At 49.5% G+C, this 26,706-nt stretch overlaps 2 protein-coding genes across 9 annotated transcripts in view; one reads left to right on the top strand and one right to left on the bottom strand.

The window, feature by feature from the left end:
• The window catches only part of Lrrc75a (leucine rich repeat containing 75A), a 43,069-nt gene extending 35,029 nt beyond the window's left edge, over positions 1 to 8,040 (bottom strand). Inside the window, exon 1 of the mRNA XM_087910526.1 lies at positions 7,375 to 8,040. Within this exon, the coding sequence (XP_087766652.1) occupies positions 7,375 to 8,040 (666 nt within the window). The remainder of the gene's footprint in view (positions 1 to 7,374) is intronic.
• LOC125409319 (membrane magnesium transporter 2-like) lies at positions 7,938 to 26,136 on the top strand. 8 transcript variants are annotated; one of them, XM_087910530.1, is made up of 5 exons: positions 7,950 to 8,078; positions 12,175 to 12,266; positions 14,481 to 14,612; positions 15,145 to 15,258; positions 23,013 to 26,136. In XM_087910530.1, exon 5 carries the CDS (start codon positions 23,192 to 23,194, stop codon positions 23,561 to 23,563), a length of 372 nt encoding a protein of 123 aa, XP_087766656.1. In that variant the 5' UTR covers positions 7,950 to 8,078; positions 12,175 to 12,266; positions 14,481 to 14,612; positions 15,145 to 15,258; positions 23,013 to 23,191; the 3' UTR covers positions 23,564 to 26,136. The 8 variants fall into 8 exon arrangements, with proteins under 8 accessions (XP_087766653.1, XP_087766656.1, XP_087766655.1 ...); XM_087910529.1 differs by lacking the exon at positions 15,145 to 15,258 and adding an exon at positions 13,585 to 13,628; XM_087910528.1 differs by lacking the exon at positions 15,145 to 15,258.
• The last annotated feature ends 570 nt before the right edge of the window (positions 26,137 to 26,706 follow it).

Genomic DNA, 26,706 nt, shown 5'->3' with positions numbered 1-26,706 from the left:
GACTGCGTCTCCAGAGCTTGCTCACCCTGTCTACACACTGTATTTCCATCTAGACAACGGGAATGAGTCAAGACCCCTTTGTGTCTCCTAGAACACCCTCCAATTCTCATAGCTTTGCTGCCCATCTTCCTGTGTGTAGGGTCTGGAGAGGTTTAGGGGAAGTTCACCAAACTCAGGCAGACTAACAAGAGACACTGTTTTGTTTTGTTTGGAGACAGCGTTTCTCTGTGTAACTGCCATGGCTAGCCTCAAACTCAGAGATGCACCAGCCTAAGGTGTCTATCACCACGCTTGGCTTAGCTTTATTTTTTTAAGATAGAGGTTCACGCAGTCCAGGCTGGTCTTAAACTCCCGATCCTTCTATATACACCCCTCCAGTGCTAGTATAGAAGGCATATGCCACCATATCTAGTCCCAAGAGACATTCTCAAAGTCCGCTTTTTACCCTGGGAAATCAGAGATACTAAGCGGGGAGAGACTCAGAGAGACACAGAGGCTCAAAGGGAAGCCACAAGAAGCAAAAAGTAGAGAGGCAGGAAGATGGAGACAGACACGGAGGAGACACAGGGTGAGGGGCAGCTCTCCGGGTGTGCAGGGCGTTTACTCTGCTTTTTGCTACTGTGACAAAATGTCCCAGGTTGGTAATTTATACAAAACAGAGTTCCAGGTTTATTGAGATCGCAGAACTGGAGGTCAGATAGCCAAGCCCACAGCATGGCATCTGGAGAGGCAATCTTACTGTATCGTACCAGTCTCGACTAGAGACAGGGCAAGCATGTGCCAGCTCAAGCTACCAGTCTGTCGTAGGAGCGCCATCCTCATGACCTCATCTTACTGTTACCTGCCAAAGGTCACATTCCCCATACACTATCATCATGAATTTGGGGGTTAGCTGTGCAACACAGGATCTTTGGGAGGTCACATTCAAACCATAGCACATGGACCTCTGCCTTAAAGTGAGTCCGCCTCTGCAGGGAAACACACTTGGGTACTCCCGGGTCTCAGCTGGACTCCTATGTCTATCCTGGTAAAGATAAAGTTAGAAACATCAAAATGCCACATCCCTCTGAGCAGCAGCTGTCGGCGGAACTCCATATGGTTGCAGCAGCCAGAGTCTGAGCTAATAAAAGTTAAAAAAAAAAAAAAAAGGGAAAAAGCAAAGCTGGGAAATGCTCCCAGAGAGCCACGTGGGCACCACTCAGTCGGGATGGGTGGGGTGGGGAGAAAAGCAGGCGCTGTCAGAAGGGTCCCGCCCCTGTTCAGCATGCCAAGGTCTCGTCCTCAATTTGAACACTCCACTCCTTGAGTAAATGCCTGGGCCCTTCCCCCTCCAGTACTCAGCAGGAGAATGAGGCAGAGCAGGAAAGAGTCTAGGCAGCTATGTTTCCTCCCCTCTGCAAGCATATGCTGAAGCCCTAACCTCCCAGCTGGGGCTTTCAGGACAGGCTAACATTACAAGGGTCCTGGAACCAGTGCCCTTTAAAAAGCATCCCCAGAGCAGCCTTTGCTCCTGCCCACAGGAGGGCACTCTGAACCACAGCCCGGGTCCACATCAGATACTGAACCTGCTGATACCTTCATCTCAGGTTTCTAGCCTCTGGATTGTAGTTGCGGGTCAGCTAGTCAGCCTCTGGTATTTTGTCCTAGCAGCCTGAAGGAACTAATATAACTGGTACAAATACAGCCAGGACAACTGATAGCAAGGACCAGCAAGAACACACAAATAAGTATCTGTGGATAGCCCTGTGTGCACCTGTGTATTTTTTCAATAAAACTTTCAGACTTGTTCCTGGTGGGAAAGGTGAGTCAGATGGCTGCCTGAACGTCTCTACTTAGGGGAGGGGACTATGTAGAGGAATACTAATCAGCTGGTGGATCTCTGTGAGCTCAAGGCCAGCCTGGTCTACATAGGAAGTTCCAGTATAGCTTGGACTACAAAATGAGATCCTGCCACTGATGCCCCAAGATCCCCAAAAAAGAAGAACAGAAAAAAAAAAAAACCCAAACAAACAAGTCTACAAGGATTTTCTGAAACCTGACCATGTGTCAAGGTACCTAGTCTCTGCTTCAGACCCAGGAAGGCGCACACAGAAATAATACTGGGGGAAGGATGGTATGGATTCAACGCCCTGCTCATCAGACGTGGAGGCCAGGACCCGGCAAAAGCTCAGAAGAAACGGCAGATTTAAAAACAGTTTCTGGCAATCTCCAAAAAGATGGCATTTGTTCCAAAAGGAAGAACCCCTCCTCTGCCCCACCAGATCATGAAGTCAAAGAGCTAGCCTACTATACGCCCTGTGGTTAGTTTGGCCACTGGAGGCCAAACGTCCCTGGTCAGTGTCTCTGGGAGCCTGGAAAGCCAAAAAGCAGGTCCCAACATCAGAAGCTTCTGTACCTTCTTCACTGGGAGTGCCTGCATGCAGCCCAGACAGACTGGTAGAGTTCAAAAAGGAAGGCTCCATTGTGAAGGGAATATATGCAGAACTGCAGGAGCCAGCCGGGAATGGGGTGGTGGGGTGGGGAGAGCAACCATCCCAGCAGGCTTTGCTCTCCGCCTGCCACCTCAGCAGAGGCCCCAGACTACACCTGCCCAATGGGATCCTGTGGTGCCAAGGCTGGGCACCATGCCACTCTTCTCTCCAAGAACACCTCAGCCGGGCAGGATGCCAGGTACAGTCAAGCTTATGGCCACTGGGGATTTCCTGAAAACTGACATGCCCAGAAACCTACAGTCAAATGCACAGGATCTGACAGCCATACCAGCAGTCCGGTAAGCAGATGCGGGGCTGAAACAGGGCATCCAAGTGCTTTCTGAGAGCACACCATGTTGACAGCCTATCCACATACCTCTATAGCACAAAGACTTAGTAAGGGCTATCACATACCTGAAGGTTTTCTTTTTTTCTTTTCTTTTTTCTTTTTTTTTTTTTTTGGAGACAGGGTTTCTGTGCATAGCCCTGGCTGCCTGGAACTTGCTTTGTAGACTAGGCTGGCCTCCAGAGACCCACCTGCCTCTGCCTCCTGAGTGCTGGGATTAAAGACGTGGGCTGCACCACCCGGCAGCCTCCTGTTTTTTAATACTGTATCATGGACACTGGTGATGGTGGGTCTCTACTCTCAGGAAGCATATGATCTTGTCTGACAAACAAAAGGTCACGGGGGAGGGCTACAGATGACTAAACACCTCGCACTATGGTGGTCCTGGTGTGTTAACTAGACACCAGAGCGTGGGCTGGCGTGCCCAAGAAAGGGGCCTGTTGAAGGTAAAGAGCATAGTGGAGACAAGGAGATGCATTCCAGGCAGAGGAAGAATAAGAGGTCGCAGCGGGGACCTGCCTGCTCAGTGTGTGGTGGCCTTCCCACGGGCGTACCTTAGAGATTCTCTCAGGAGGAATAGGGGAGGGAAAAGATGACCTTCAAAGGTCACTGTGCTTATCTTTCCATCTCTGGGGCAGGAGTCTCCAGTTGCTCTTGGGTCAGTGATGTGTGTAACACCCCAGAGCCCGTGTTCTTGTTTGTGTTTGTGGGTGTGGTTTCTGCTCTCGTGCGTAAGAGGCCAGTCAGTCCTGCCATTCTGGACAGCACCCAGAGCCATGAATCCAGTCCACACTGAGGTCCTCAAGGCCAGTCAGGCAAACAGGAACAGCTCTGCCAACTAGGAGTAGGCCAAATCAGCATCAAACCAGCCAACTTTCTCCCTACAGGGAAGTGGATGCTAGGGTTTGGATAAGCGTCTTCAAAGGCCACGAGTCTCTAACTTGTGGTGTTCTTGGGAGGTAGTGGAAGTTTTAAGAAGTGGGGACTCGTGGGGGGTCCTGGGACCCTGGCGCTTTCCTCTCTAATTCTGCTTCCCAGTCACTACGAGGTGATCAGCTTCCTCAGCCACACACTCCCTGCCATGACGTACTGCCCTGTCACAGGCCCAGATGACCACTACCTGAAACCTCTGAAGCTGTGAACTCAAACAGAGCCTTGCCCATAACTGATCACCTCTGGTATTTTGCCATAGCAACAGCTGACTAACAGAGTTGAGATGTCGTTGAACTCAGAGATGGGCCACCGCAGCGGGGAGAATGCCAATTCCTCTTATGCTGCTGCTCCATGAAATAGGACAACATGGTCTGAAATTTGGGGGACAGAAGAGAAACTGCCAGGTTAAAACAGTGACGATGCCATCTTTCACATAGTCCAGCACTTATCCTTCGTCAAACCATTCTTTCCCCAGGACTCCTTACAGACGGCAAGTCTGAGCCCCCAAACCCACAATGCCTGGGTGGACGAAGGCTGAGGTGAGGGGAAAGAGTGGGGGAATGAATTCTTTCATCCTCCAGAGCATCTGTTAGGCCTGAAGAAAAAGGCCACATGACCTTGCCCCTAGCCCAGCTATACCCAAAGTCGGCCAGATTCTCCTGGTTGCCATGAGAACACCTCTTGATTGGCAGTGCCAACAAAATTTCACACACTTGATAGCATTTGCTCTGCTCAGTACCCAGGATCCCTCTTTGGGAGATGAGGAAACGCAACTCAGGAGGTTACCACCAGGCCCAAGGTCACAGCAGACTGAGGACCAAAGGCAAGCCATGCTCACTGGCCCCAGCCCTTTCTCAGTTCACAGTGTTCCTAAAGGGAAGGGATGGCGCTGGGATCCTTCAAGGCAACTGCCTGGCATCCTGCCTGCACCCTTTGATGGGTGTGTGAGACCTTGCCCCAGATGACAAGCTGGAGAGTCTCCAAGCGAGGAAACACTCCCTGAGTCCGCCAAGCGGCACGAGCAGCCAGAACGCACCAGCTCACCATGAACTGCCTGTCACACATGGTTCTGGATTCTTTCTATATGCGAACTGCAAAGCCGGGGAAACGGCGGTCTGAGACAGAAGCCGGACTGCAAGTGTGGGCTCTATAGGTGGTGCTCACAGGCTCTGGGCACCTCTTGAAATTCTTTGCAAGATCAGGTGCATTTGTCCGAGGAGAGCACACAAGGTTCTTCTGGAGTCTCAGAAAGATCAAGGACTCAATTCCTTGAGGATTGCAGGAGTTACAGACCAACGCTTTCTCTAACCCTGTATATGCTCTGAACACACAGAAATCCCTTGTCAACCCCTAGGGAGAAGCTCAATTGGAAGAATGTTTGCCTGGTATACACAAGGTCCAGAGCTCGATCTCCAGTGCCGAAGAAACTGGGTGTGGTGGTTCATGCTTTTAATCCCAGCACTTTGGGGTGAAGGCTGGAGGATCAGAAGTTCAAGGTCATCACTGGCTACACACTGAGTTAGAGGCTTGCCTGGGACATATATGACCTTGTTTCAAAAAACCCCCAAACCCAAACATTTAGTGCCAGCACGTTAACAACTATGGCAGAAAGTACTATGGGCACGGGGTGGTCAAAATCGCGCTGGCTCCTGCCAGGAGAAGACGAAGATGAACTAAGATGAAAATAGGATCTGAGGGGAGAGCCACTTCAGACTGCAGCACAAATCTGGCTAGACATTCTGCTAGCTGGTTTCAGGGTCCTAGAAAACACCCTTCTCACTTGTCACAGACATTTGGACATCCCTGAGCTCCACTCCCACATGCTTAAGGCCAATGGCCATTTCCTGGAAGGGCCCTGATCCCCACATTACAGGCAACACAGGGCGGCCCTCCAGGTCCACAGCCACCACTGTCAGCCACAGAGCAAGAGAGCCCCAGAGAAGGGGGAAGTCTAATTAACCCGGCCTCCTCCCTTTAGCCCTCCCAGGCCTGTGGCTGGAGAGGTGCCAGACAGCCAAAGGCACACCAGCAGAAGACCCTAAAGGGAGAGGCCAGGTTCCCACAATGCAATGTGTGATTCTCCCAGAGACCTCAGCCTCCTCCGGTGGGCTTCTAATCAGGGCTTGCCAAGGCCGTCTTCGTTTTTTCCATACCCCTCAAGAAGCGCTTGTCGGCTCCTTCCAGGCTTTCCTATTCTTCAGAGTGACATTCCCAGGACTGGGGAAACAGCACGGGATCTGTACAACCCTCTTCCTGACTATTGCACAAATGGCTTACGATGGTCTGGAAAAATCCATTTTCTGAGTTACCATAGAGGCCATACAAGGTTGGCTTCTAATTTTCCAGAAGACAGAGAAGCACACGTCCCTAAAGTTATGTGGTGTAAAATGTCATCTTTCTGTGATGATTCAACCCAGGAAGAGTACCTGAGGCTCCAGCAGCCTCTGGGGCATCGCTGTGGATGTTGCTGGGAAAAGCAGAGGCAGAGGTGGAAGCCTTACACCTTCCCAAGTGCCCTCTCCTCTATTTCCTTCTCTTTCGCTGTGCACACCTTAGGAACAAACTCCAGAGAAACATACGGGTGTGAGGGAAGCCATGGTACAGAATCCAGGGAGATGTGGATCCAATTAGAGATTCTGGAAGCTCCTCCCAGGAAGTTGTTCGTTCCTACAGCCTCTTCTATCAGTAATGGGAAAACCTCACAAAGGTCAGCTGAGGTTCTCCCTCCCCTATCGGGAGCAGACTGCATATCTACTGGGGTCCTTCAAGAATACAGGGTCTGTGTGAGTCTGGGCCACAAAGCCAGACCAAAGCAATCTCATTACTGTTCTGCAAAGCAACCATGCGCCCTCCAGCCCCTGCCACTCAACAAGACCCTATAGTACAGGCTAAGACCTTCCCCCAAAAGAAACAGAGAAAGAAAAACAAAAACCGAGAGGCGGGTGACAGCATCAGGCCTTGAACTGAGGGAACTGACCAGATCTCTGGCTTGCCCCTAACCAGGGGGTGAGGACGAGGCTGAAGCATAGGCAGCCTCCATCCCTGCTGGTCAAGAAACCAAGTCTAGCTTCATTCTGGCCAAGACTTCGGTAGGAGCTCATGGCCAGGATCAGCCAAAGTTAGGGAAGGTGAAACCACAAAACAAAATATCGCCAGGTGGCAAACGACCTAGGGAGTGAAATCTTACCAGTCTGAGGGACATGCCTCAGAAGCCGGCTTTAGCAGAAAACTGCGCAACCCTGGGGACCCTTGGAAGAGGGTGATGGGTAGTGGGCAGAAAAGAAGAAGAGCACCCTGGCCCAGACCAGGCGTGCATTTCTGTATTCTCTCTCACCAACTATCCCTGGGGACCTGTGGAGGAAAGGAGCAGGGACAATGGTACAACAGGTCCCCTTCACTAGCCTCTCCGGGTCAGCCTTCCTCGCCCTAGCCTGGGGCCCCAAATTCAGGGGGAACACTGAGGCACCTGCTGTCACATCGCTTCAACCCCCGCGGAAGGGGGACCCTGGGCGGTGCCGCCGGGCGCTCTTGTGTCCCTCCCCCCGCCCGCCGCACCTCGCAGGGGCGGGGCGCTCCCGTAGCCGCCGCGCCCCCCCCCCCTCGTTTCCCCCTCTTCGCGCTCACCTGGCGCAGGTGCTGCAGCAGCGTCCCCGCCTCCTCCCGCCGGCCCTGGCGCACCATCCGCAGCAGCTCCTGGACCATGCCGACGCGCCGGTGGTAGGGGGGTAGCCCAGCGCCCGCGCGCCCCGCCTTGTCCCCGGCACGCAGCAGCAGCGACGCCCAGAAGTCGGGTCGTTCGCGGCGGGGGCCGGGCGCCGCGCCCGGGCTAGCTCTCTCCGCCAGGCTGCCCTTGGTCTGCCGAGTGCCCATCCCGCCGCCCGCCGGGCCGGCGCGCGCCGGGCCAAGGCCGCGTCCCCCACCGGCTGCGCGCCTCCCCGGCGGCAACTTTAGGGGAACTGTTGCGCGCGGGAGGCGCGGGAGGCGCGGGGCGGGGGCGGCTGTAGCCCGCGCTCCCCTCGCTCCTCCCTCCTCGCTGGCCCGGCCGGCGCGCTCTCCCGGCGCTCGCCGCCAGTCCGTCGGCCCCGCCCCGCCCCTCCGGCTGCCCCGCCCTCGCGCCGCCGCCGCGTGGCTCCAGCCCTCCCCGGCGCCCGCTCCTTGCCGCCGCGCGGCTCTGGGCTGGGGGTGCCCGGCGCCCCCGCCCTGCATTGTCCCTGCTGCAGCGCCCCCTGCCGGCCACCGTGCTGCGCTTTTAGGGGCCCGCGGCGCCCTGGCAAAGGCCGTTGAGCCCATCACTGAGTTCCCCGACGCTTTCGTGACCGCGCGTGCGGGTGAGGCCCCGGGGTGGTGGTGGTGGTGGGAGGAGGTCGGTGCGCCGAGCGAGAGGGGGAAACTTTGGAACTTGGAGACCCTGTTCGCCCCAGAGTCTGGTTTCTCCGAGTGGGCTCCGCAGGAAACCAGTACTCGGGTTGTCCGAGGTGCTGGCTGGAAGAGCAGCATCGCAGGCCTGGCTCGGCGCCCACTGAATGAGTCTCTTCTCTGGGCCTGGAAATGTGCATTTAGCTAGCATCTTGGGTGGTTCCGATGTTCACTCCTTGGAGCCCCTGTGGCTTTTAGGGTGCGTGCGGGTCGGTGATGGCGGCTGGTGCACGGATTCAGACCCGGATCCTCCGAACTGTTTTTTAGGAACTCTGCATTCTTGTTTTCTCTCTGCTGAGAGGAGTCCTTTAGGTCGCCCTGCTCCCACAAAGCGGAAATGTGGCTTCTAGTTGTACGTTCCTGTTGCTTTCTTCTCGGGGTTCATCTGCCAACTCCCTGGGAACCCATGGTGCTTGGATAAGGCACACTGGAAGGCCTGTGGCTGCCCTGATCTTAGCTGTAGGAGGGGCAGCTGTTTTGTTAGCTCTGGTTTCTTCAGGTCCGCTTTAGGCGAGAGGGCTGAAGTCACCACCTGGTGAGCCATATCAGGAAAGCCTCTCTCTCTCTCCCCCTCGTTTTTTTTTTGTTTGTTTTGTTTTGTTTGTTTTTTGTTTTTGACAAGGTTTCTCACTGGTCTGAGCTCCCTAAGGAGGCTAGCTGGTTGGTCAATGAGCCACAGGAATCCACCCATCTTCCTCCTTCCTAGCCTAGGATTGTTAGATGAACGCTACCGCACTTGATTTTTTTAAAAAAAAAAACAGGTCCTGTGTCCCTGACTAACCTAGACCTTGCTCCGTATATCAGGCTGGCCTTGAACTCATAGATCCACCTGACTCTGCCTCCTAGGTGCTGGGAATAAAGGTGTGGGGCATTTTTATTTTTCAATTAAATCTAAAATTAATTAATTTATGTTTGGATTTTTAGAGACAGGGTTTCTCTGTGTAGCTCTGGCTGTCCTGGAACTCACTCTGCAGACCAGGCTGGCCTTGAATTCAGAGATCCACCTGCCTTTGACAACGCCTCCCTGCCAAGTGCTGGGTTTAAAGCCATGGGCCACCACCGCCCAGCTAAATTTAAATCAATTAAAAATTTAGTTCTTCTAAAAAAAAATAGGTTATGGATATCAAACTCAGATCCTGCTTGCAAGCACATTTACTAACTGAGCCGTCTCTCAGTCAGTCCCGTGGAGAAATTTTGTAATGACACCTGTTAGCTAGGACCATCCTCAGGGCTTGGCACTAGGGGAGAGAGACCTAACTTGGTTCTGAGTTTACAGTGAAACAGCCGGGTGGGTGTTGATGGATGGAAAATGCCTAAATGGAAGCCCAACGTGTCAGGGAACCCTGGCCAAACTGGCCGAACAGAATCGCTGAAGACAGTGAGTCAACGTCCCCTGCAGGCTGGGAGAGGATGAAAATGTCATCAGACGTTGAAGGTGATCAGCCGTCCCGAGCTCTTCCTGAACCAACTGGAGAAAGCGCTTTACAGAAACTGGATTACACAAGGATGTACGTGATGGAGCCTGACAAGTTTGGCCAAGCAGAGACTCTTACCAGAAGATGAACTCCAAGGGGATGTGTCGTAGTGAGAAGAATTCTTTTCCTTCCTCCCAGAGGTGTCTTCTCTGCCAACCCCGAGTGTCTTGAGGAGGTCCTGAGTCTCCCCAAATTCCTTTTGCACAGCCCACTCTCCGATGTTCTTTGAGAACACTACTCGGCTTCACAGCTTAGCATAGCATTCCAAACTACTTGTGCTTCTATTGGTGTCTTGAGAGTCATGTTTGTACCCCTGTGTCTCATCTCTGGCCTGCCTGACCATGCAGGAAAGTAGCCATGACGGACCCCTGTTGGTGGGTCCCCTTTCAGGAGAGAGTAGATACCACCTCCCTGGAGACAGACCCTCCCTTGAGCCAGCAGTTTGACCTGCTGGAGGATGTATGAATGGGGCAGATGCAGTCTCACCCAGGATTTGAGGTCATTCTTTCTCTGAACCCATCCTCCTCCTGTTTTTTTTTTTTTTTTTTTCTTCCCAGTTTTTCTGTTTCTGGGCTTGTTCTCAGCAATGATCATTCAGACCTCCTCCATTTGTTGAGACAAGTTGAGTGGGCCCCCACCTGCTCCCGCCATCAGGGCTCTCTCTCCTGCCTTCCATTTCAGCCACGCTTTTGTGAAACGCCTCGTATTTATCGTTCCAACTTCTTTACCTCCATCCATTCTCCTTCCACTACCGTTTGGCTTCTGGCCACAGCGCATCATTGAAATGTGTCTTGCCTAGTGACCTAGTTGCTAAATTCAGTGGCTACTTTCAGCCTTCGTCTTAGGAAGACGCAGCATCTGATCCTGTTGCCTACTCAGTTTTGGTCGAAGCTTCTTTCTAGTCTGGGATGATGGTAATGCCAGCACTTGGGATGCTGAGGCAGGAGGATAGCAAGTTTGAGGCTACACAGTGAACTCTGGAACAGCTGGAGCTATAGGGAAAGACTGAAAAGGAGCTACTTTGTGGGTTTCCTCCTGCAGTGCTGGAGACGGAACCCAGAGCCTCGTGTGTGTTTCCTTGAGTCTTTTGGAGCCCTCTTTCTCACCCCCGTCTTACGTGTTGGCACACACAGGTAACGCATGAATCCTCACTGTAGGCTTTGCTGTTTATTCTCATGGCTTTCACACCAGGCACACACGGATGGCTCCGGTTCTTTCTAGTTTATAAGCTAATAACTGAGCTCGCCATTGGTTCATGGTTATTGATAGAAGACACGAGACTCTGAGGTTAGAGACCTAGGACTTTCCTGCTCGGGCAGAGTAAGTAACAGGAGCATTAGCATGTTCACATAAGTTCTTCTTGCCTCCGAGTCCTGCAGGGGCAGTGTGATGGGCCCAGATGGATGCTTCATGTGCAGATGGTTTGTGTCGTAGCTGAGAAACATGAAGCTTGAGAGGGGGGACGGAACGGATGACCTACTGCTTATAAAGGAAGCCGCACATAAGACTGCTCTCATCCTAGAGGGAGGTAGTGCTCTATCCTTCAAGGTTGCTTCTTATAAACACAGCCCTGAGAAGAGGCTCCGGGGGGGGGGGGGGTGGGGGGGGAAGAGGCAGAGTCTGTCCATTCACAAGAAGCGAGAGAGGGCCGGGCTCCTGGAGAACTGTCTTTCAACAGCGGGCCCTTCACCTTCTCCCAGTGACCGTGTCCTCTCCCAGGCCTGTTGTTCATGTGGAGCACTCCTGTCTCTGCTCGCTCTCAGGAACAGGCCAGAGACCCTGAAGTGAGTGTGCATTTGATCGGCTCCTTCAGTACCTGCACCTAACTAACCAAATCTGCTCGCACCAACACCAAGGTCGGCAGCTCCCCTCTGCTGCCCTGAAAGTCTGTGGTTCTACACAGGCTGTGTTTTGGGTTGTGTTATTTGCATATATTATGGCCCTTCATCCTTTCTGCAGTTGTGAGGTTTGCTTTGTTTGTGCGTCCTGATTTCCCAGGTGAAAGAATGGGGTCTTAGCCTAGTTAAATGTTGCCCAAGGTCACCCAGATAGTGAGGGGCAGAGCTGGAGAGTCAAACTGAGGTCTGTCTGGAAGCCTGTGTTGTCATCCTTCATACCGTTGGTCTTCCTTGTAGAATGCATCCCTGTCTGATAGATAGCTACTGCCTTCGTGGAGGATCTGCCCTTTGACCCTATTCTTTCTCTTCTTCTCTGTGTTAGTCAGCTTTTCCTTACTATAGCAAGTACCTGAGATTCAACTTACAAAGAAAAAAGATTTATCTTGACTCATGATTTTATTTATTTTTGTCTTATCAGAAAAGATTTATTTTGCCAGGTGGTGGTGGCACACACCTTTAATCCCTGCACTTGAGAAGCAGAGGCAGGCAGATCTCTGTGCGTTTGAAGCCAGCCTATTTCACATGAGTTCTTGGACAGCCAGAGCTGTTACACAGAGAAAACCCTGTCTCCAAAAATCAAAAAATGGGAAAAGTTTATTTTATTTTTAATTGTGTATGTATGTTTTTGTTTATAGGTATATGCACCCAAATGCAGTTGCCCTTGGAGGCCAGAAGAGGGCATCAGGGTTCCTGCGTCTAGAGTTAAAGGTGGTTATGAGCCACCGAGGTGGGTGCTGGGAACTAAGCTTGTGTCCTTTGCAAAAGCAGTGTGCACTCAGCTTCTGAGCATCTCTCTAGCTCCTGTTTTTATTTTAAAATGCATCTTTTCTTCCTTCCAGACAGTGTCTTACTACGTAGCTCTGGCTGAATTCAAATTTACCATCCTTCTGCCTTAGCTGCATAAATGCTGGGATTATAGGTGTGAATCAACACATCCAGCAAGTTCATAATTTTAGAGGTTTTCAGTCCACAGTCAGGAGACTCGGAGCTTTTAGGTCCCAGTTCTGGTGCGTGGTAGCACTGGTGGGGCACACACGGAGGGACAAAACTGTTCCCTGTATGTCTGGCATGTGAAAGAGGGATTAGTCAGAGCCTTACAGTTCATTCACTGGCGGCGACCTCAGCGACCCTAAGATTTCCCACTATGGCCCACCTCTTAATGTTTCCACTGCCTTCAAATAGTGCCACACTAGAGACCTTTGGGGGCATTTAAGATTCAAAGGCTAGTGCTTTCCTGTCTTCTGGGTTTCCTGTCACCGTCACTTGAAGCCATTAAGAGTGACGTTGGTCACCCTGAGGAGCTGTTGTACCCTTTCCTTGACTATTTTTGTCACTCATGCATCTTCCAAGGTGCCTCTCCATCTTTGTGTGTATTGCGTTATCTTTCTGGAATGTCCTTTTCCTTCTTCACCCAGCCATCCCCCAAGAATCAGGTGTCACCTCCTTCACGTGAGACCTCCATGTCCACCTTTAGGTGACCACTACATTGGGAACAGTGGCATCTCTGGTGCTTCTGTTTGCACAGGGTCCTCTTCCTCAAACATCCTTCATCCCCTCACCAGCTAATCCCTCTTTAGCTTTGAGACTTCTCTTGGTGACGTTTTCTCTGGGATGGCTTCCAGGACTCCTTTGCCTCCTCCTAGCCAAGCTTCGGTGTTCCTCTTGAACCTCCTGAAGTCCCTCTGCTTGTACCAGATGCTGTCGTAATAACAGAGCTGTCATCAGTGGTGGCCCTGGTCCAGAGCTTGCTCAGAGCCGGGCCTGAAACACTGGGAGAGCTCAATAAGCTGTTGAATGAAACGCTGCTTCCTAATCCGCCATGCTTCCAACAGCTGTGTATTAGTTTCTTGTTGCTGGCGAGAGATTTCCTGACAAAGGCAACTTCAGGGGAGAGGGTTTATTTCGAATCAGTTTGAGGAGGAGAGGCGTGATGATTGACTTGTGAGGTGGCTGGTCACGTTGTGTCAGCCTTCAGGAAGGAGGGGGGGGTGCTGATGCCCAGCCCACATGTTTTGTTGTTATTTCTTCCTTTTTACTCTGTCCAGGACTCCAGCCCATGGGATGGTGCTGCCCAGAGATGTGTTCCTAGGTGATTCTGAATCCAGTCAAGTTAAACATGAGGATCCTGAGCTTCCTCCATGTGCTGTTACTGCCACGTTACCTGTCTGCCTGCCTTCCCTTCCATGAGGCCCTGAGACCCCTGTAACTGTGAACCAAAGCAAACCTGCCCCGCTCCGGTTGTTTCTGGCTGGCCTGGTCACAGTGGTGCCGAGTCACTGAGGGCACAAGCACTGAGGAGTCGTAGATGCTTAGGCTGCCCGTCAGTTCAGATCAGGGACCACACTAGTGCTAGGGAGCTGGCCTGTGGGAGAAGTGCGAGCTTGTCTCTTCAGTCTCACGGTCCTTTCTGGGCTGAGAGGACTTTAGGACCGACCTTCAGTGGACATCAGTCCCTCCGCCTCTGTACAACAGAGGTTCTATTCTCTTGTCAACGATCTTCTGCCTGATCAAATGTTAGCCCGTCTCTTTAGTTTGAACTCTCTCCCAGGTCTATCTGTGTATTTCCTGGTAGGATCCAGTTTTAGCCAAGAACTCTGCCAAGGTCGTTTGTCCAGAACCCTCTGTCTTCATTATGTGATTGCGCCTACGATCAGTCTTTTTTATTTTGCACCAAGTCCCAGGTGGTGCTTGTTCATGCTGGCTTGTCTTCAGTAAGAATCCTGTCAGGTCAGTTTAGCCAGACTCCCTCTTACTTTTCCTGTTTCCTCTCGGTAATTTTCCATCCGCTGGCCCTTACCCTCGCCGTCTGTGCGCTCCTCGGGGTTGAGCTCCCTCTCCGCACTGAAAGTCTGTTATGCTGCTCTCCAGTTTGGGGACGTGATCTTGAATAAGGCTTTCTTTGTGCTGCTTTTACAAGTGTTGAACTTTTCTTCTTTGACAGGTCCATTTTCTCTCCAGAGGAAGTCTTGTCTCTTTTCTAGGGTGTCCATGGTAATCCAGTTATGACCTTTCTGGGGTGTCTGTTCACAGTTGCCCAGTCATTTCTCTATCACATTTCCGGCACCTTCTTTCGGTAGGTAAAATGCTGTAATGCTTCGGTGTTTGTTGTTTTTCTCCTTGCTGTGACATGGTGCCTGGCACAAGCAATTTAATGAAGGAAGGGATCATTTTGGTTCACGGTCTATTATGGCAGAAAAGTCGTTTGAGCGTAAGGTCACGTCCCATCTGTAGTCAGGAAGCAGATAGACATTGGTATTTCACTTGATTTCTTTGTCTTTTATTTATTTATTTTCCTTAGAGTTTTGGCTGGGTGTGACAGTATATGTCCTTAATCCCACACTCGGGAGGCAGAGGCAAAGGCAGGCCAGTCTCTTCCGAGTTCTAGGCCAGCCAGTGCTGCATAACAGAGAGACCCTATCTAAAAATACTTTTTTTTTTCTTTTTGAGACAGGGTTTTTCTGTGCAGCCCCGAATGTCCTGGAATTCTCTCTTTAGACCAGGCTGGCCTTGATTTAGAGATCCGCCTGCCTCTGCCTTCTGGGTACCGGGATTGAAGATGTGCCGCTGCTGTCCAACAGACATTATTTCCTTTCTTTTTTATTCAGTCTACACCTTCTGCCCGTGGATTGGTTTCACTCACATTTAGTATGGATCTTCCAACCTCTGTGTTAACCCAGTCTAGAAACTTTCTCAGACGCACCCAGAGCTTTGTCTCCTAGGTGAGTTTAGATGCTGGCAAGTTGACGGTCAGCATTAACCACCACAATTCCTAAACAAACGCATATGCCAGGGACAGATGTAAACCTTTCTTGGTTGGCCGAAGTTTGGGTAGTCCAAACCAACTACTTGTGTGACATCCTAAGCATCCAGCGCCTCTTTTAATCAGAAATCTAGAAGTCTGAGAATACCTCACTCAGACTTGGGCTGGTCAGTCTACAGCCAGATGGTCAGAGATGCTGATGAAAGAAGTGGTCTTCCAGGGAGGACAGGGAAGGACAGGAGAGCCAGCAGCCACGTCTCCGGTCTGTGCTGTCTCTGCACAGAGCCAGAGGCACACATCCAGGGGCTGTGGACAATTATTTCATGCTTTTCCTTCTGCTAATTAGTTTTTCATTGTTCCACGCATGGCCTGCTTTAATCTAGTTATTTAGTTTGTTCTATAATAGGAACTCACAAACTCACCCTCCAAAACAAAACTGAGCCACGGCAAATATGGGATGGTATCATTTGGACCTGGGATGTCTGCTAAAGGCTTCGTCCCAGGCTTGGCTCTCTTGGGAGGTGGTGGACCCTGTAATCGGCGAGGCCTGCTGGGAAGTATTAGGTCATAGTGGGCATGCCCTTGAAGGATTCCCCTCTCCATGCCTTTAAAAAACTGCTTTCTTTCATTTCCCAGCTGCCACAAGCAGCTGCCTCTACTCCTGCCGTGATGTGCTGCCTTGTCACAGACTCCAAAGCCATGGAGGGGCTGGAGCGATGGCTCAGTGGTTCAGAGCACTGAATGCTCTTATAGAGGATCCCAGTTTGATCTCCAGCATCCACATGGCTGCTCACAATTGTCTATAACTCCAGTCCCAAGGGACCTGATACCCTCTCCTGGCTTCTGAGGGCACCAAGTAGTGCACAGATACACATGCAGGCAAAACACCCACACACGTAAAATAAATGCAGAAATCAGTGGTGCCATGGACCATGGGCTGGGATCTCAGTCTCCAAAATTATGAGCCCCCCCCCCACGCCAAAACCCATTCATTTTTGTAAGTTGATTAACAAGGTATTTTTTGATTGTAACAGAAAGTTAGCTAATACTTGACAGGAGCTGACATGGAATTGTGGGTGTCTCTGCCTCCTGCTGCTTGAGTAACCCACACCCTGAATCCGGCATTTATCAATCTTTGCTTTTTCCCTTGTATGTTATTTTAGATTTACCCAAGGGGAAAACTTCACGCATTCCCAGCTGAAGAGACTCATCTAATCTCGCTTTATCTCCTTTTATCCCTTCCCCATTTCTATTTGGTTGTTCGTTTATGGGGCTTGGTTGAGCCTAGGGCCCAGTGCTTTCTGGGAAGGTGCTCTACCCCTGAGTTATAGCTCCAGACTCCTATGTACACTTTTATTTTGAGGTGGTGTTTTTCCTAAATTGCTCAGACTGGCCTTGACCTCCTCTGTGGCTCAGGTAGACCTTGAACCTCTGGGATGGGGGAGCCTGTGCCCCGACCCAGTGGTTTCTCCATCCTTCCGGCAGTTGCATTCTGTGTGCTTCTAGAGGGTATCTATTCTTGCTTTGGGTTAATTTTAACTTTATAAAAATTCATCTTGCGCCTGGCAGTGGTGGCGCACATCTTTAGTTCCAGCACTTGGGTGGCAGAGGCAGGCGAATCTTAGTGAGTTTGAGGCCAGCCTGGTCTACAAAGCAAGTTTAGGACACACTGTTGCACCGAGAAACCCTGTCTCGAAAAACAAAAACAAAAATTCTGTTTTGCTGTATGATTTTTTTTTTTTGTGGGGCAACTTTGCATGCGCTGGTGTATCAGTAGAGCTCTGCATTGCGGTGTGTCAGCGTGGACCCCTTGCTTTGCATAAGGGCCCATTGCACGCGTTTACCTTGCCCGTTTCTCCCCTCTGTCGCTGGTGCTGCTCAGTTTGTTCGTGTGTTTTCGCTCTTGTGAAGAGCACTGCTCTGATTCTTTTTTAAAATAGAAAATATTTTTAATTTTAACTATTTGATTTTTCTTTTGTTTGCTTGTTTGGGTTTCTCTGTGTAACCACTCTGACTGTCCTGGAACTTACTTTGTAGACCAGGCTGGCCTTGATCTCGCAGAGATCCACTTACTTCTGCCTCCTGAGTGTTGGGATTAAAGGTGTGTGCCACCACTGCCCAGCTACTTTAATTTAAATTATATGAAGGTGTGCGTGCCTGCAGGTGGGTGTGTGCACATGTGTGCAGGTGCCTTGCAGGTCAGTGGCGTGGGTCGCTAGAACTGGAGTTACAGACTGTTGTGAGCTGCTGTGTGGGTGCTGGGGGTCAAACCTGGGTCTTCTGGAAGAGCAATAGTGCTCTGAATTGCTGAGCAATTAATATCTTCAGCCCCTGTATGCTCGTTTAAAAAAAAAAAAGAAGAAGAAAGAAACTTTGTGGACCTGGAATGGAATGCTGTGGACTGAATTGCATCCACAGCGGTCACACGCCAAAGCTTTAGCCCCCACTGTGATGCTATTTAGGGACTGGCTTTTGGAAAGTAATTAGCTATAGATGAAGTCTAGAGGTTTGAGCTCTTGAGACCATAGAGCTTGCTGTGTCCCTTCATGTCCCCAAGGAAAGGCCATTTCAAACATAGCGAGGAGGAAGCTGCTAGAAGCTGAGAAGAATCCTTACTAGAACTCCACATGACAGCCTTTAGCTTTCATCCTTCAGAACTGAAGGGATAAATTCCTGTTCTTCTACCACCCGTCCTGTGGGCTTGTTACCGTGGCACGCGCTAAGCCAACCTGAGAGCTGACTACCCCTTCATAACCTGCCTATTTCCTTTTCTCTTGAGTGTCTCTAATTCTTACTGTGTCTCTTGGGTTGTTGTTTGGGGTCAGAGCTGTAACAAAGTACCACAGTTTTGGTAGGTTAAACAACAGAGCTTGCCAGGCATAGTGGCATACACCTTCAGTTTCAGCTCTCCGGAGACAGAGACAGGTGGATCTCTGTGCATTTGAGGCCTGGTCTACATAGAGTTCCGGGACAGCCAGAGCTCTATAGTGAGACCCTGTCTCTAAACAAACAAACAAACAACAACAACATCAAAACCCCAAACAAACAAAAAGCCCACAACTAATTCACAACAGCTGTAAGACGGTGTTAACCTAAGTCAGCTGACAAGCGTCTACACAAAAATGTCATCTAGTCATGCATGGTGAAAAAAATTTTAAATTGTAAAAAAATATGACAGGACACAGCAAAAGACCAATCAAAATTAATTAGTGAGCAGATTCGTAATATAAATGATTTTCTTTTATCTTTAGTCTTGTAAAAATGTACAGAGAGGCAGGGAGGCCAGCATTTGGGAGGCAGAGGCAGGTGCTCTCTGAGAGTTCCAGGGTAGCCAAGGCTGTTACTCAGAGAAACCTTGTCTCGGAAAACCAAACAAGAAAGTAATAAAGACGGGTGTTTTTAGGTCTGTTTATAGAGATTTATGCATGTGGGGCAAAGGCTCAGCAGTTAAGAGCACTTGTTCTTGCCTAGGCCCCCTGAAAAGAACATGGTGGCTCACAGACACCTGTAACTCCAGTTCCCGGGAATTGGATGCCCTCCTCTGGCCTCTGTAGGAACTGCACTTGTGCACACAAACCTGCACCCAGACACATAATTAAAAACAACAATCTTTTAAAAATTCTCTTATTCAGATCCAAACTGCTCCACTCAGCAGGGACATTCCAGGACTGACATGTGGATCCTTATCTCAGAAACCGCAGCAGCTGGATTATTTTTTCTCAGTTGTGTCTCAAATTCATCTTTGTTGTTAACATTTTCTCACAATCAAGTTGTTTCCAATAACCACCTTTACTTAGTGTCTAGATCCTTGTATTTTTTTTTCTGAGTACAGAGACTCATACTTCATATTGGTAGCCTTCTGCAAATCTGGAGTTCACTGGGACTCCAAAGCAAACCCAGACACCTGTGTCCACGCTTTCCACGGAGTGTGAAGGAATCCTCCATCAGCTCCAGCCAGGAAAGCTGTGTAGGAAAGCAACACACCGCTCGTAGAGTCTAGGAAGTAAAGCAAACTGTTGGCACCCCAAGACTTGGCTGGCTCTTACTACTTCCTGAGAAGTGCATTTCCTGGAAATACTGTCCTCCCTGAGAATCCATTTCATCACCCTCGAAGAACAAGAATTGCCCGGGTGCTGACCAATATTGTCTTGCATTAGGCAAATTATTAAAAAAACAAAAACAAAAAAAAACCCCAAAAAACCCTTATCTCTGTGAAGAAATGTCAGGGACTCTGCAACAGTTAGCTTCACAAAATAAGCAAACAAAGGCGGCTTAGTTCCAGTCACAGGGGAAGAGAAATCTTAGAAACCTTAGCCAGGAGTGGCACACATCCCTTCAGGTCACTTCCGTGGTTGTCACATGGTCACACTAAATTGCAAAGGAGGCAGTGCCGTTATTTCCGGAGTCTAGGAAACCTCAGGCACTCTCTGGATCTTCCTCAGCACCTCCGCTGTTCCGTCAGTCATTTTGTGAGCAAAATCTACCAGCCATCCCCTGAGCTTTGTAAGTGATAAAGAAACCAAGCGTGCTATTTAATTACATTTCATATCTAGCTGACAGATATCCTGACCGTTTCTTATCTAGAGCAATTGTCCTTAGTTGTGTTGGGGGGGAGTGGGTGCCCAAGGTTTCCAAACTCATTAATAGCAAGTGGAAAAGTCATAAAGCTGGAGTTTTTGCCCTGTTTGTAGAGAAGAGTGGACACGGGGTTGTAACCATCAGGTGTGGGGCTGGAGAGTTGGCTCAGCTGTTAGAGCTCCTGATGCTCTTGCAGAGACCACAGTTCTGTCCCCAGAGCCCAGTGTGACTCACAGCCTTCTGTAACTCCAGTTACATTTTCTAATACTTAGAGACATTGAAACGTCATTCCATTTATTTATGTGTGTTGCTATGATATCTGTGTGGAGAGACGACTTCTTTTTTGAAATAGGGTCTCTCGATGTAGCCCTGGCTGTCCTGGAACTCACTATGTAGACCAGGCTGGCTATGAACTCGCAGAAATCCACCTGCTTCTGTCTCCTCAGTGCTGGGATTAAAGGTATGTGGCGTCTTGCCCAGTTGACAATACATTTTTTACTGGGGCTGGGGTACTATTGGCCTCAGATGTATGGAAGCCAGAGGTGTTATTCAGTATCTTACTCTACACTGTACACCCTCCTCTCTCTAAAATAAAATAAAAAATAAAGAGGAATTATGCAATCTAACACGTCAGTGGTGTCAAAATTAAAAAGCCGTGATATGGGCGCTGCAGAGCTGACTATGCAGTTAAGAACACTTGCTCTTTCAAAGGACCCAGGTTCAGTTCCCAGCACCTCTGTGGTGCCTCAAGGCCATCTGTCACTCTAGTTCCAGAGTATCTGACACCACCTTCTGCTCTCCACGGGCGCCAGGCATGCACGAAGTTCACATACATGTTTATAGGTAAAAATAAAGAAATCTTAAAAAAAAAAAAAAGCCTGACACAGAATTGAGAGTTAGAATCCCGTGCAAGGACAGTACGTATCCCAACCTCTTTTGCAGCGTCACCATGTGACTGGTTCTTACCAATGCTGTATTACCTAAAATGAAGTGCGCCACGCCCCTCCAAGGATTCTCTTTCCCTTTCTTCTGACAAGATAGAGATGATAGCTAGGGTCTGTGGGAGAGCCGCAGTTGGAGCCTGGGCTCCGAGTGACCATCTGGGGCAGCTGCCATCCACTGCAAATATAGGTGGCATTTTTAAAAAATTATTTTTTTGTATTACTGTGTGCATGTGATGTGTATGTGTATAGCACGAATAATAGAAACCCAGAGACAGAAAAGCAAAATAGTCAAGCCACTAGAGAAGTCTTACTTATATTGGGTGACTACAGTCTAAACAGACTAAACCTCTCTCTCCTCCGATTTTATGTTTCCTATAGAGCTGGGATTAAAGGTGTGAGCCACCCCACCTGGATTTGTTTCTGTTTGGATATTGTGTAGCCTAGGGTGGCCTTGAACTCACAGAGATTCATCTAACCCTGTCTCCCAAATCCTGAGATTAAAGGTGTGTGTCACCATTACCTGACCTCTAGCGGCTTTAGCTTTGCCTCTGGTCTTCAGGCAAGATTTATTTATTAAAACAAATAAAAGTATCACTATATATGTGTGTGCTGGTTACATGTGTTACAGAATACTTATGGAGATCAGAGTACAACTTTTGGAAGCTGATTCTCTTTCCACTTTGTTGAGGTGTGGGTCTCACATCTTTCATCCGTCTGTGTATTCTAGGGTAGCTGGCCCCCAAGCTTACAGGCTTCCATCTCACTGTAGGAGCGCTGGGACTGCAATGTGTGTTACTGAATCTGGCTTAAAAACAAACCGGGTGGCCGGGCGCTGGTGCCGCACGCTTTTAATCCGAGAACTTGGGAGGCAGGAGCAGGAGGATCTCTGTGAGTTTGACTCCATCCTGGTCTACAAGAGCTAGTTCCAGGACAGGCTGCAAAGCTACAGAGAAACCCTGTCTTGAAAAACCAAAAAACAAACAATCGAAAAAACCAAGGAGGTAGAGGCAGGCAGATCTCTGAGTTCAAGGCCAGCCTGATCTACAGAGTTCCAGGATAGCCAGGGCTACATAGAGAATCCATGTTTTGAAAACAGAACAACCCCCCCCCCCAAAAAAAACAACACCGTTTGTCTTATGATTTATGTGTATGCGTGTTTTGCCTGCATGCATGCCTGTGTACCACATATATGCCGGGTGCCTGTGGAGGCCCAGAGAAGGCATCAGGGTCCCCTGGAAACTGGAATTTTAGTTTATTTTGTCATGGTTTTCCTGCATGTATGTCTGTATCATATGCTTGCTTGGTATTCTCAGAGGCCCGAAGAGGGTGTTGGATCCCTCTTCTGGTGTTGTGACCACCATAGCCACCAGGAGTCACGGGTGCTGGGGTTAGAGGCATGAGCCACTCTGTCTGGCTTGTAGATGTGTTAGAAAAGAGGGGACTTTTGTGTTTTAGTCAACAGGTATCAAAAAAGCATTATCTCATCTCAGTGAATAATTTTCCCCCACACCTATAAATAAACAAGTAGATTCCCTCTAACCTGTTTTGACGTAAGGAGCCTTATGATTAGGAGAAGCAAGCCAGAGCCGGGTGGTGGTGGTGCATGCCTTTAGTCCCAGTACTCAGGAGGCAGAGGCAGGCAAATCGTGAGTTTGAGACCAACCTGGTCTACAGAGTGACTTCCAGGACAGCCAGAGCTACACAGAGAAATCCTGTTTCCAACAACCAAAGGGGGAGAAAAAAGAAAAGTATGCGAGTTCTCTTTGTCCCTGAGGTTAGCCCAGTCTGTCCCCACGCTTGTCACCACGGGGCCATTCCTGCTCTTGTGATCCAGTTATATCATCAAGTTGGTGGATTTGATTGAGCCCCAGGATATCCAGATGTTTGTTCTATGTCTGTTCCCCAGTTGGGTCTGAAGTGTTTCCTTCAAGACTTGTATGTTAAAGGCTTGGTTGTAGCCTATGGCACCATTGAGAAGTGGAAAACATTTTAGCGGCAGGACCAGCAGGATGTGGTGGTGCAATATTTGCAATCTCAGTACCCAAGAAGCTGAGGCAGGAGGATTGCCACAAGTGTGAGGTAAACCTGGGCTACACCATGAGACACAGAAAGAGGAAAAGAGGTGGGCCTAGCAGAGAGGTTAAGTCACTGGGGGTATGTCCTTGATCCTTTCTCTCTCTTTGCTTCCCAGCCGTGAGCTGAACACCCTGTTCTAAGTGCTCCCGTCATGATGCTGCTACAAGCCTGAAGCCACGAGGCCCAGCGGGCATGGAAACTTTGAAACTGTGGGCCAGGACCAATCTTTCCTGTCTCTAAGATATTTATCCCAGTGTGGAAGGCAATCTTTGGGACTATCACTCCTTCTGAACCATGGTGCCGTGGCTGTGGAAGGGGCTGGTAGGCGTTGGCCTCTTCGCTCTGGCCCATGCTGCCTTTTCGGCTGCTCAGCATCATTCTCACGCGCGACTAACAGAAGAGGGGTATGAGTCGCTGCCGGCAGATATAGTTCTGCAGACGCTGTTGGCCTTTGCGGTTACCTGTTACGGTGTAGTTCACACGGCGGGGGAGTTTAAGGACAGGGATGCCACTTCAGAACTAAGGAGTAAGACGTTTGACGCCTTAAGGAGTCGCCCGTCTTTTTATGTGTTTCGTCGTCACGGCCGTGGACTGTCCCAGCCTTCGGATACAACACGGTCTTCAAACGTCAGCGCATCGTCTTCTGACATACTGTTGAAGTTTTGAAGTTCAGATCACTGCGCTGTTCAGCTTTTTACACATCAAGTGAATTGGACAGGAGCAGACATAAGAACTGGGATTTGGAATGTAAAATACCCCCTACACATCAGTATTTTATTGATATTTCACACTTAGTTTAAAAAACTGTAACCAAAAAGGAAACAAAAATCAAAAAGCTATTTCTCTTAGGTATCCTGTGACAGCTGTGGGAAGCTGACCAACTGTGAGGTGATCTGGGGTGAGGTGAACATTTGAGTCTCAGCTCAAGGAAAGCAGAGTGCCCTCAATAATGCAGGTGGACCTACCCCAGTCAAGGGGCTGAGTGGAACACGAAGGCTCAGTGAGGAAGACATGCTCCTGCATGCTTGAGCTGAGACATTGATCTTCCTCTGGCTCTGTCCTCTAAACCCAAATCTCAGCCCTTCTTGCATGTTGAACCTGCTGGCTCTCAGACTTGCACTGGGCTCTCCTGGACTGTGCCTGCTGACTTCAGTCTTGAGGGACCTGTAGGTTCTCACAGTGTGCTGTCCAGTACTTCATTACGACTCTCACCACAGGCTTCTTTTAGGCTCTCAGACTGATGAGCTGGAGGCTCTGGGAGCCATAAGCTCCAAGATGATGAACTTCCATGCTGTGTGAAGAGGCCTAACTGTGAAGGAGAGAAGAAAGCCAGCATTCCCGGAACAGTGGGGATGAGAGGTGGAGCGAACCTAGCCCCCGCCGGCGCAGCCTTCCCTGTGGCCGGTTCCATGTGTCACTTGCTATGGTCTGGCTATAACCTCCCACTCTTTTGTGCTTGTGGTTCCATATGAGACTCTGGCATCTGCAACCGTGTTAGGGTTTGTCCGAGGACAAGACTCAACAAGGGGTACGTGTTTGTGTAAAACTGTCCCCTGGTGTCTACAGAGCACAGAGTCTACAGCCGTCGACGGGAACCAAAATCCTCCAGTGCTCAAGAAGTTTGTTTTTAGAAAATGACATAGTGTTTGTTTATAACCTGTGCCTACCCTCCCAATACTTTTAGTCATCGCTAGATTACATGTAATAGCTAATGCCATGTAAATTCTGTAAAGAGTTGTCATACTGCGTTGTTTAGGGAATAAGGATAAGGAAACATCTGCATATGTTCAGTACAGATGGAATCCCCCCCCCCCAATTTTTGGCTAGCAACTGGTTGTGTCTGTGCTTGGTTTGTTTACTCTCCTTATACTCTACGTCTATAAGAACGTCACCTCCCTGAGGGCCAGATCCTGTTCGTCTTGGTTCCTTGTGGTGTCCCTCATGCCCATTATAGTACTTGATGTGCCCTTGCTTGTGGTATGTTGGAGGGGGAAGGTGTGTGTGTGTGAGAGAGAGAGAGACAGAGACAGAAACACAGGCAAAGCAGAGAGAAGAAAGACTAACCTGGAACTCTCTCTCTCTCTCTCTCTCTCTCTCTCTATCTATCTATATATATCAGGTTGGTCTTAAACTCACAGAGATCCGCCTGCCTCTGCCTCTGCCTCTGCCTCAAGTACTGGGATTAAAGGTCTGCACCACCATACTTGACTTATTTTCAAGTTGACATATTTATCAAGAAAGGCTCAATTTATTCTGGGAACCCCAATTTTCAATACCCCATGTTGGTTGGTCTGCAGCATTTACCACTGTTGCTGCTCCTTCCTGTCTGGAATTTTCTGCCCTTGGCTTCTATGATGCAGTAATGGAAAACCTGTATTTGGTACCTTCTTCCTTTGACATCGCCTCTCCAGAGATTTTCTTCCTCCTCCGAATGCCATATGGTCCTTCTGACCTGTCCATGGCCATCTCCCCATTCTAGAACACCATGGCCAAGACAACTTAGAAGAAGCCTTTAATTGGACTTACGGTTTCAGAGGGTTGGAGTCCATGGTGGCAGAGCAGAGGCATGGCGTCATTGAACTGCTGAGAGTTAACGTCATGATTGACAAGTAGAAGGCACACACACACACACACTGAGAATGGTGCAAATCTTTCAAAACTCAAAGCTACTGCTAGTGACACACCTCCATCAAGGCCACACCTCCTACTCCTTTCCAAATGGTTTTACTGGGAATCAAGTAGACACACTTACAAGCATAAGGGGCATTCTTATTCAGACCACAAAATTAACACTGTTGGGCTCAGTTGCCCTGTTGGCTGGCCCTTGACTGTTTAGTTGGTGCACATTCCTGTCCTTTGGCAACACACATCCGCCTCTGACTCCATTTGTGCGGAATGGAAGTAGTGTTTTCCCCTCCCCCACTTGTGTCTTGTTTCCCTTCCCCCAGGATTTTAAAGGGGAGCCAAGACCTATCAGGTCTACATTCTCTGCATCTCAATGGGACTCTGCCCCTCCACCCAGGCAATCCTTGCTTTAGTACAAGGCTGTATCACTTAACATCTCATAGACATAACCTATGTTGTAAGTATAATCCCATTTCCCTTAGCTGTACAGTCCTTTTAATTACTACCTTTTCCCATCTAGAATGGTCTTCTGTTGCACAGCACTGTCGTAATACTCTTGACTTCAGCCTTCCAACACCTGGAAACCATGAATAAAAATTAAGCCCAAATCCTCATCATTGGAGTTCCTTCACAGCCAAACTCTTTCCCACTTCTCCAGCCTCCTCTCCATCCCATGCACGGTATTCTCCATGTCCTCCGGACACTTGCAGATGCTCGGTGTACCCAGCCGTGCCGGGCTGCTTCCTTTCCACAGAAGGCCTCTTGTGATGGTTTGTTTTAAATGTCAGCTTGCCACGAATTAGAAACACCCGGGGAGAAAACTGCACTTGAATAATGGCCTTTATCAGATCTGTCTGTGGGGGATTGACTGGACTGTTCTCTGATCAGGAAGAGAGCCCTCTATAGGTGGCACCATTTCCTAGGCAGGGGTCCCGAATGACAGGACAGGAGAGTAGATGAGAGGAAGCAGGCGACATGGGTATACTTATTTCTGTTTCTGACGGATGTGATGTGATGGTCCTTAACTTCCGCTCTGTTGCAATGGGCTCTAACCAAATTGTCAGCCAAATCCTTTCTCTCCTTAGTTGCTTTTTGTCAGGAAGTTTTCTCATGCCAACAGAAATGAAACTAGAACATTTTCCTGGTTTATTAGTGCTATGATAAAGTGCCACAGCCTGGATGAC

Source organism: Myodes glareolus, chromosome 9 (assembly GCF_982192425.1).
Source record: "Myodes glareolus chromosome 9, mMyoGla1.1, whole genome shotgun sequence".
Classification (NCBI taxonomy): domain Eukaryota; kingdom Metazoa; phylum Chordata; class Mammalia; order Rodentia; family Cricetidae; genus Myodes; species Myodes glareolus.
The sequence above is the reverse complement of the archived record's forward strand: the minus strand, read 5'-3'. Positions and strand labels throughout refer to the sequence as shown.

Excerpts from the sequence above, each read along its gene's own strand:
- LOC125409319 (XM_087910527.1), top strand. The coding sequence starts at position 23,192 with ATGGTGCCGTGGCTGTGGAAGGGGCTGGTAGGCGTTGGCCTCTTCGCT.